Raw genomic sequence first — 10,283 nt, forward strand, 5'->3', positions numbered from 1 at the left:
TTCAAATTTATTGTGTAGGTAGAGAATGATTAGAGAGTGATTGAGAGAAAAGAGAAATCGTTTGAGAGTTAATACTTTTCCTGAAATAAATATTTCAATTTCTGAATCGAAAGTAACAAATCGATTTTCCTTTTTTCCGAATTAAATATGGCAATCATGCACTTAGACGATTCAAATTTATGGTGTAGGTAGAGAATGGTAATAGAGTGATTGAGAGAAAACAGAAATCGTTTGAGAGTTAATACTTTTTTTGAAATAAATATTTAAATTTTTGAGATTTGTAAGTTTTTGAAAATCGATTTGTTACTTACGATTCCGAAATTGAAATATTTATTTCAGGAAAAGTATCTACTCTCAAACGATTTCTCTTTTCTCTCAATCACTGCCTAATCATTCTCTACCTATACAAAAAATTTGAAACGTCTAAGTGCATGATTGCCATATTTAATTCGTAATAAAAGGAAAATCGATTTGTAACTTTCGATTCCGACATTGAAATATATATTTCAGAAAAAGTATTAACTCTCAAACGATTTATCTTTTCTCTCAATCACTCTCTAAGCATTCTCTACCTACACAATAAATTTGAAACGTCTTAGTGCATGATTGTCATATTTAATTCGTAATAAAAGGAAAATCGATTTGTAACTTTTGATTCCGACATTGAAATATTTATTTCAAAAATAGTATTAACTCTCAAACGATTTCTCTTTTCTCTCAATCACTCTCTAAGCATTCTCTACCTACACAATAAATTTGAAACCTCTTAGTGCAGGATTGCCATATTTAATTCGAAATAAAAGGAAAATCGATTTGCAACTTTCGATTCAGAAATTGAAATATTTATTTCAGGAAAAGTATTAACTCTCAAACGATTTCTCTTTTCTCTCAATCACTCTCTAAGCATTCTCTACCTACACAATAAATTTGAAACGTCTTAGTGCATGATTGCCATTGTAGTGGACTGTATAAATGAAACTTCTTCTTGATCGGAGATGCTTACGCCTTTATTTCTCCCAAACGATTGGACAATTTTGAAAACTTACAATAGCTATTTATACTAAGTTCGCCGCGGCTCCAACAAACGTAACACTGTGCCGCACCGTTCTTTAGCGGGCTTCAGTTAAAACAATGCGCGTCTTTCTGTATCGGTTGATAAAGGATTTAACAAAGAAACCCTTTAGCAGCCCGCTGTGGCGCCACAAGATAAACATAGAACCGACGATAACTGTTTGAAATCTTAAACTTGTCGCGACGCGAGTTCAAGAGCGGCACGTGTAACATGAGTTGGTAACTACGTCGCCAACAGCTCTCCCCCCGGCGCAGCTTGCGTAGCCTCTTCTATCCCTAAGGCGACGATCCTACTGACGGGCCGCTTGAAGACTCCTGTTCTGGTCTTGACATCGACGACTCTCACGCCGCCGTCGGGTCCCGGATATGTGCGCGAGACAACCCCCAGTGGCCACACGTTCCGTGGCAGCGTTGGGTCGGCGATGACTACGATGTCTCCGGTCTGCAGTGGTCGTTCTCCTCTTCCGGACTCGCCGCGTGGTACGAGAGTCGGCAGGTACTCTCGTACCCATCGCCGCCAGAAGTGGTCGGCAAGCGCTTGGCTGGCGCGCCAAGTCCGTCGATCCGCTGCGTCGCACGATCCGGTGATTGGAATTCCCGTCGATGACCCCAATAAAAAATGGTTCGGGGTAAGCGCCTCTGGGTTCAGGGGGTCGACACTCACATGTGTCAGTGGTCTGGCATTGACTGAGAACTCGATTTCAGTCAACACAGTTCGAAGCACCTCTTCTGTGGGCGCTTGTTCTTTCATCGCAGCATTCAGTGCGGTCTTGACTGATCTGATTAACCTCTCCCAGGCGCCGCCTTGGTTGGGCGCACCGGGAGGAATAAACCGCCATTCCATTCGGTGCCGCAGTCCCTCTCCTCTGAAGTTCGTAGCGTTATCCGAGTACATAAGTCGTGGCCATCCTTTTCGCGCCGCCATCCGACGTAGGGCCATGATTGCTGAGTCTGTTGACAGTGATGCTACTATCTCTATATGGATGGCGCGTGAGGTGAGACACGTGAAAAGTGTACTCCACCTCTTTTCGCGGCGTCTTCCTATCTTCACTGTCATCGGTCCGAAGTAGTCGACTCCACAATTGGTGAAAGGACGATGAAATGGATCGAGTCGTGCTCGCGGCAGGTCTCCGGTGACTGGTTGTCGCGGCTTGGTTCGGCGCACGCGACAAAATGCACAGTTCCGTTCCACTGTGCGCACCGTTGGTCTGAGATGAATGATCCAGTAGCGCTGCCAAAGATCATTTATCACGCGTTCTCTATTTGCGTGACCCGCAGCGCAATGTTTGCGAAGCACGATCAGCTTTGTGAGCGTATGTCGGTCGTCCAGGATGATCGGACGCTTGACGCTCGCTGGAGTGGACGCGGCTTCGATGCGTCCTCGGACCTTGAGTACTCCGTCTTCGATCACCGGATCTAGTCTGTACAGTCTACATGATTTCTGTATAGGTCGACCTGCTTCAATACGGTTCATCTCTTCGCCGAAGCATTGCCGTTGCGCGTGTTGGATGAGCAGTCTCTCCGCTTGTTCCAGGTCACGATATTCGAGACGCGTAGCAGATCGGCGAATCCGGATGTCGACGAAAGCGATCACTCGCGCTGTTGCCCCGACGAGAGTTTCGTATTTAGAGAAGCGTTCTGGATCAGGTAGCCAGGAGTTCGTCTTCCTCTTATCTTCTGTCACGTGCATAACTTCCACCTCTTTCGGTTCAGATATTATTTCGGTGGGCCACTCAGACTCTGGCTTACGCAAGAAAGCAGGACCCCGGAACCAACGATCGTTCACGTTGATTACACTATTGGATAGGCGGGTCGCATCGTCGGCTACGTTTAGATCGGTGGGCAGCCAACGCCACTCGTGCTTCTGCGTGAGTTCAGCTATCTCTCTGAGTCTGTGGGCGACGAAAGGTGTGTATCGTCGAGCATCGTGGCGTATCCAGTGGACTGCTGTTATATAATCAGTTCGGAAATCGGTTCTCTTGTTGGCAATGTGATGGTCATGTTGCCACAGCAGGCCTTTCTTGCAGCCTCCATCGATCCTCTTAATGGATTTCTCGACGATATTCATTTCTCGTTGTACTTCGTCGCTGACGTGTGACTTCTGTGAAACTCCGAAAGCTTTGGTCGTGAAATGATCTTCCATCAGTTCGTGCATATCTTGGTCGTTCGTGCATTGGTGTATCGGTTCGTATACATGTAGCACGCATTCGGTCTGTGCTATAGTTCGTGGCACCGTTCCGTGTACCACCCAACCGAGCTGTGTTCGCGATGCCGCTGGCTGATCAGGGCGGCCAACTCGTAACTCACGGGACACGATACATTCCCAGTGGTCTGCTCCTACTAGGATGCCTGGGCAAGCTTGATCGTAGCTTATCTCTTCACTATCTAGGTCTTTCAGATGTTCGCCCTTCAAAAGATCTTTGGTTATGGACTGCCTGTGCAGACGTAGATCTCGTATAGTTCGCGCTTTCAAACCGAAAGACTTTTCTTCTTTAAGACCCCGAATCGATAAGGAGACTCGTCGGCTGGAATGTTCGTTCTGTTCCATGTTCACGCCATGAAGGTGCAGCGGTTCTGAAGGGCCTTCGGCTCCGATCAGTTGAGCTAGGCTTTCGTCGATCAAGGTCGTCGTTGCTCCTTCATCCAGCAGCGCGTGGGTCTTGAGCTCCCCCCGTGGACCGCTAATTACCACGGGACAGATCTTCAGAAGAACACTTCTAGGGCCGGTAGCTGATCTGGGCGCTACCGACAGTACAGCTTCTTCGTCGGACTTCTTCTCAGGGTCTGGCTTGACCTCTTCATGCAGTGAGGAGTGGTGAGGTCGTCGGCACCCATTCACACCGCATGCCTTGGCTCTGCATACGATGCGCCTGTGTTTGCTTCTAATACATCTGAAGCAGATCTTCTTTTCTTTCACCAGCTCCCACCGCTGTTCGACAGCGAGTTCCTTATATTTCGGGCACTCTGGCAACGAGTGCTGCTGCTCGCAGCTAGGGCAGACGATGGTACCTCCTGCGTACTCGGCGACAGCGTAGACGGGTTGCGTCTTCTTTTTCATCATGACGTCAGGTCTGATCTCCCGTTTGGCTGCGTTCGTCGTGCTTGTGCTCGTTGCTGGTGCATATGCGAAGCGTAGCGTTCGATCAGCTTCGCGCATAAGGAATCGTGACAACAACGTTATCTCAGGATCTGTTGCGTCTTCGTGTTCGTGTGCGTAATCGCACCATCTGGATCGCAGATGCGGACTCAACTTGTCTAAGATTTCTCGTGCTAAGAGCGGGTTATAGAGGTAACCCCTCTTATCTATTGTCTGCAGAACGCACACAGTGTTCTGTACTTTAATAGCGAACGCGTTCAGTTCGGTCGCCGATGACCCTGGCTTTGGCAGCCTCTTCAATTCGTCTAGCGCTCGGTCAATGAGCACTTCCGGCCTGCCGAAGCAATGTTCTAGCGTCTTGATAATGATGTCAGGGTCTGACGCTGCATGAAGTAGCGCCGCGACAGCGTTCCTTGCTTCTCCCTTGAGGCAGCTTCTTAATCGCTGAATATTTTCTGCCGACGACACGCCATACATGTTCGTTATATCCTTGTAAGCGGCATAAAACGGCAACCACTCGTTTACGTCACCCGAGAAGATCGGTAGGTCGGTATGCCGTAAACGTGGTCGCGCCATTTTCTCTAATGTCGCTGCCAGCTGTTCGATGCCACTTCTTCTGGTTGGCGTCGGCGATCTAGTTCGTTGGGTGGACCTAGGTTCGTTGCGCTGGCCACCTACAATCTCCCCCCGTGGTTCAGGGGGGTTTGAGTGTAACCACTCGACCACCTTCTCACGTTCTTGAGCAGGTGTAAAAGGAACATCGGGCAGGCTCTCCCGGTCATCGTTGATGACAGATACCTCGGCTGCTAGCCACTTCTTCACGAGGTCTGTTCTCCAGTTCAAGTTCCTTTTTCTTAATGGCAGCCAACCGTTCTGCTGCTTTTAGTTCTGCCAGCCTTAGTCGCGAGTTCACGCTGACGTTCGAGCGTTGCGACATTGTTGGCGATCTTCGACGGTCTTCATGGATCGGAAGCCCCGACGAAAGATCTGTGGTGGTCGTCGTAGGGAGTAATGGATCAACCCTTAGATCGCCGCTCCGTTCACCCATATAGGATCGGTGTAGTATGGGTGACGCCGGAGGGTCAGGGTGTAGGCGTAGTCTTCGTTCTAGTTCGATCTGACGTTGCGCTTCTTCTTCCTGACGATCTTGAAGCCGTCTTCGTTCTTCCGCGTCAGCTGCGTCACCTTGGCTCCTGGTGATCACCATCTCGATCTGACAGTGACTGACGTGAAATAAGACGTCTCTTCAAGTAGGAATTCGAAGGCAAAATCTTCACAAATAAAAATGATCTTCAAAATTAATCTTCATAAATTCTTGCATAAATTAAAATTAAATTTCTTCATAAATTTTCATAAATCTTCATAAATCCGGCGACGATGGACCAAAACTGTAGTGGACTGTATAAATGAAACTTCTTCTTGATCGGAGATGCTTACGCCTTTATTTCTCCCAAACGATTGGACAATTTTGAAAACTTACAATAGCTATTTATACTAAGTTCGCCGCGGCTCCAACAAACGTAACACTGTGCCGCACCGTTCTTTAGCGGGCTTCAGTTAAAACAATGCGCGTCTTTCTGTATCGGTTGATAAAGGATTTAACAAAGAAACCCTTTAGCAGCCCGCTGTGGCGCCACAAGATAAACATAGAACCGACGATAACTGTTTGAAATCTTAAACTTGTCGCGACGCGAGTTCAAGAGCGGCACGTGTAACATGAGTTGGTAACTACGTCGCCAACAGCCATATTTAATTCGTAATAAAAGAAAAATCGATTTGTAACTTTCGATTCCGACATTGAAGTATTTATTTCAAAAAAAGTATTAACTCTCAAACGATTTCTGTTTTCTCTCAATCACTCTATTACCATTCTCTACCTACACCATAAATTTGAATCGTCTAAGTGCATGATTGCCATATTTAATTCGGAAAAAAGGAAAATCGATTTGTTACTTTCGATTCAGAAATTGAAATATTTATTTCAGGAAAAGTATTAACTCTCAAACGATTTCTCTTTTCTCTCAATCACTCTATTACCATTCCCTACCTACACCATAAATTTGAATCGTCTAAGTGCATGATTGCTATATTTAATTCGGAAAAATGGAAAATCGATTTGTTACTTTCGATTCCGACATTGAAATATATATTTCAGAAAAAGTAATAACTCTCAAACGATTTCTCTTTTCTCTCAATCACTCTCTTACCATTCTCTACCTACACAATAAATTTGAAACGTCTTAGTGCATAATTGCCATATTTAATTCGAAATAAAAATAAATCGATTTGTTACTTTCGATTCAGAAATTGAAATGTTTATTTCAGGAAAAGTATTAACTCTCAAACGATTTCTCTTTTCTCTCAATCACTCTATTACCATTCCCTACCTACACCATAAATTTGAATCGTCTAAGTGCATGATTGCTATATTTAATTCGGAAAAATGGAAAATCGATTTGTTACTTTCGATTCCGACATTGAAATATATATTTCAGAAAAAGTAATAACTCTCAAACGATTTCTCTTTTCTCTCAATCACTCTCTTACCATTCTCTACCTACACAATAAATTTGAAACGTCTTAGTGCATAATTGCCATATTTAATTCGAAATAAAAACAAATCGATTTGTAACTTTCGATTCCGACATTGAAATATATATTTCAGAAAAAGTATTAACTCTCAAACGATTTCTCTTTTCTCTCAATCACTCTATTACCATTCTCTACCTACACCATAAATTTGAATCGTCTAAGTGCATGATTGCCATATTTAATTCGGAAAAAAGGAAAATCGATTTGTTACTTTCGATTCAGAAATTGAAATATTTATTTCAGGAAAAGTATTAACTCTCAAACGATTTCTCTTTTCTCTCAATCACTCTCTAATCATTCTCTACCTACACAATAAATTTGAAACGTCTAAGTGCATGATTGCCATAATTATTTCGGAAAAAAAGGAAAATCAATTGGTAACTTTCGATTCCGACATTGAAATATATATTTCAGAAAAAGTATTAACTCTCAAACTATTTCTCTTTTCTCTCAATCACTCTCTAAGCATTCTCTACCTACACAATAAATTTGAAACGTCTTAGTGCATAATTGCCATATTTAATTCGAAATAAAAATAAATCGATTTGTAACTTTCGATTCCGACATTGAAATATATATTTCAGAAAAAGTATTAACTCTCAAACGATTTCTCTTTTCTCTCAATCACTCTATTACCATTCCCTACCTACACCATAAATTTGAATCGTCTAAGTGCATGATTGCTATATTTAATTCGGAAAAAAGGAAAATCGATTTGTTACTTTCGATTCCGACATTGAAATATATATTTCAGAAAAAGTATTAACTCTCAAACGATTTCTCTTTTCTCTCAATCACTCTCTTGCCATTCTCTACCTACACAATAAATTTGAAACATCCAAGTGCATGATTGGCATATTTAATTCGGAAAAAAAGGAAAATCGATTTGTAACTTTCGATGCCCAGAATTAAAATATTTATTACAGAAAAAGTAAAAACTCTCAAACGATATTTCTTTTCTCTTAATGTCTCTCAAACGACTCTCTAACGATTCGCATTGAAAAAAATAAAAAAAAGTAAAGTGAGGGGGCCAACTTCACACTAGAATTTGAAATTGTTTTTACGGAGAAAGTAGGAACTCTCAAACGATATTTCTTTTCTCTCAAATCCTCTCAAACGATTCTCAAACGATTTGCGTAAAAAAAAGTTAAAAAAATTAAAGTGAGGGGGCCAACTTCACGGAGGTTACTGACTGGACTGCGTGACTGGTAATTTGAAATCGTTTCATAGACAACACTACGGCATTAAAGACTATAAATTAACCATAAATTATTAGCACGAAAGACAAGTTTTGTTTAAATTATAGTGATTAAAAATCCCAGAAATGAGTTTCTTAATTGAAAACATTAATTGTTAAATTTAAAAAAAAAATGACGCAAAATTCCGGCCAAAAGCGGCATCTAGTGAGCACATGAGTAAACTTACAATATTAATTAGCTCTGCTGTACACAAGACGGCGCTAGTATCTACGTAAAAAAATAGATGTTCGAAAGTTTCATGCCCCTGCACCTTTTACCCATGGTGTTATAACTTAGTACAAAAGTAAGCAGTTACAACCCGACCAATTTTAGTACGTATTGAAGCATATTGATTAAGATCTATTTTACGTAACTATTATATTTGGTCGGTTAATGTAACCGTAACACATCGTGAGATGGCGCTTTGCCAAATTCATTTAAGTTTAATAAAATTATTTAATTATTTTAAACAATACTAAGCAGATGCATAAAAATTATTTTTAAATGCAAAATAATTTTAGAAACAAAAAAAAATATAATTTTCATGGGAAATTTATATATTTTTGGTCTTCTACTTTATTTTGTCCATGGTTTGTAATTTGTTTATGACGTATAAATGTCTGCTTACCAAAAAACTGTTTTGTTTCGTTTTTCTCTTGGAGTAAATGCGTGTGCAAAAAATTTTACGTGGATTTTTAACGACGACCCGGCTAGTTTCCCTGACTTTGACTATTCTGCTTATCACTTTGGACACGACAAAACTTTGGAAACCGACAGCTTTGTTTATTCCGAAAGACCCTTGCAATTTCATTTGGACTCCTGTTTTGTGCAAAAAATATCAGAATTTTACCATGTCTGCTGCCAAAAGATGCTGTGTCCCGAACTGTAATAAGTCACGTAAGTTATTTTGGTAATTTTTATACTATAAAATGTTGATATTTTAACTTGCAATTATTTATTGTTAATTGATATAACCCCATGACATTAATAATTCTGTTTATTATTTCAAAGTAATCTTCAATGAAATAATCTTTTATAAGATCTTTTTTATGTATTTATGTATTTTACCACTGATAGACAAATATAACAAACCAAACCAATGGTGCTACACCTGGAAGAAAAACTGTTGTTATTACGTTTAATATAGTTCTTACTTAGTTGGTTATATACTATCCATACTCTCTGTCTGTCTCGCTTTCACTCAAAAACTACTAAACCCATTTAAATGAAATTTAGTACACATATAGTCTAGTGCTTGAGAAAGGACATAGCCTATTTTTAATTGAAAAAAAGTTTTGTAAAGGATTGATAGGTATTTGTTTAAGGGCTTCAACATGAGCTAAGCCGTGGGCGAAAAGCTAGTATATACATAGTTGGTTGTAGTGTTGATCAAAAGTAAAGTGTTTATTTATTCAATTTTTACCATTCAACGGTGGTAGGGCCATGCAACAGTGTTCACTGTTGCACGAATGTGTAGGTCCGTTCGAATGAGTACCACGATCTTACAGAAGACCGGCGTAAAGTAGAACACTAGTACACTTCTGCGTTTCGTCGTCTTATGTCAATTTACTCTTCAAAGGCACGTTCATAAACTTCACGTTAATTTTATAGAGGAACTGATGCAACCATTTTTCGGTGTTTGTTGTTAACATTAAGGTTGTTGTTTTGTTCCAGATTATATCACTCATTTACTTAATTTTATGGTTTCGTAGACTTCGTTTTGGTTCTTTCTATGATTTTGTATTTGTTTGTTGTTTCGTGGGTTTAAATATTTTCAACTTCTTTATGTTTTAGTGGTTTGTCGCTAATTTGATCACAATTTGTGTTTTATGTGTTTTAATTAATACTTTCTATTACTGTGAATCTTGTGGATTATTTTTTTAAAGTGTTAATAGTTATTTTTTGGTTAACCCTTATTTTTAATATGACTTCTGAATTTAACGACACTTTTTTCCTTTAAAATCTTAAAATGTATACAGGGACAACCTTTATATGTCATCTCTGCATTTGATTACAATTCCATCTTTTATTTTAGCCGACTTCAAAAAGAAGGAGGTTATCAATTCGACTGTATTTTTTTAATATAAGCCTTTCAAAAAATGGTGGAAACAATGAAATCAGTAGATCATTCTACAGAACTAATTAAACCACTGATTTGAAAATGGTTACATCGCAATGAACCCATTATCTATAATTTTGATTTGCCTTTAAATTCATATTGATATTGTAATTCAGGTGAGCCACGTTGTCCGGCTGATAGCTTTGCCTGCACTGTGGACTCGAGA

At 40.5% G+C, this 10,283-nt stretch overlaps 1 protein-coding gene across 1 annotated transcript; it reads right to left on the reverse strand.

Moving 5' to 3' along the window:
* Positions 1-1,294: 1,294 nt before the first annotated feature.
* Positions 1,295-5,375, reverse strand: LOC123723077. The gene is made up of 2 exons (XM_045685624.1): positions 4,967-5,375; positions 1,295-4,842 (listed from the first exon to the last, which is right to left on the reverse strand). The coding sequence occupies exons 1-2, from the start codon at positions 5,373-5,375 to the stop codon at positions 1,295-1,297; spliced, it is 3,957 nt and encodes a 1,318-aa protein (XP_045541580.1).
* Positions 5,376-10,283: the final 4,908 nt, after the last annotated feature.

This window comes from Papilio machaon, chromosome W, assembly GCF_912999745.1.
Source record: "Papilio machaon chromosome W, ilPapMach1.1, whole genome shotgun sequence".
NCBI classification, from domain to species: domain Eukaryota; kingdom Metazoa; phylum Arthropoda; class Insecta; order Lepidoptera; family Papilionidae; genus Papilio; species Papilio machaon.

Bases quoted from the DNA above. Each gene is read 5' to 3' on its own strand.
- LOC123723077 (XM_045685624.1), bottom strand. From the start codon at position 5,375: ATGGTGATCACCAGGAGCCAAGGTGACGCAGCTGACGCGGAAGAACGA. The intron at 4,843-4,966 runs GTATCTGTCATC...GGGAGATTGTAG, and splicing joins AGAAGTGGCTAGCAGCCGAG to GTGGCCAGCGCAACGAACCT.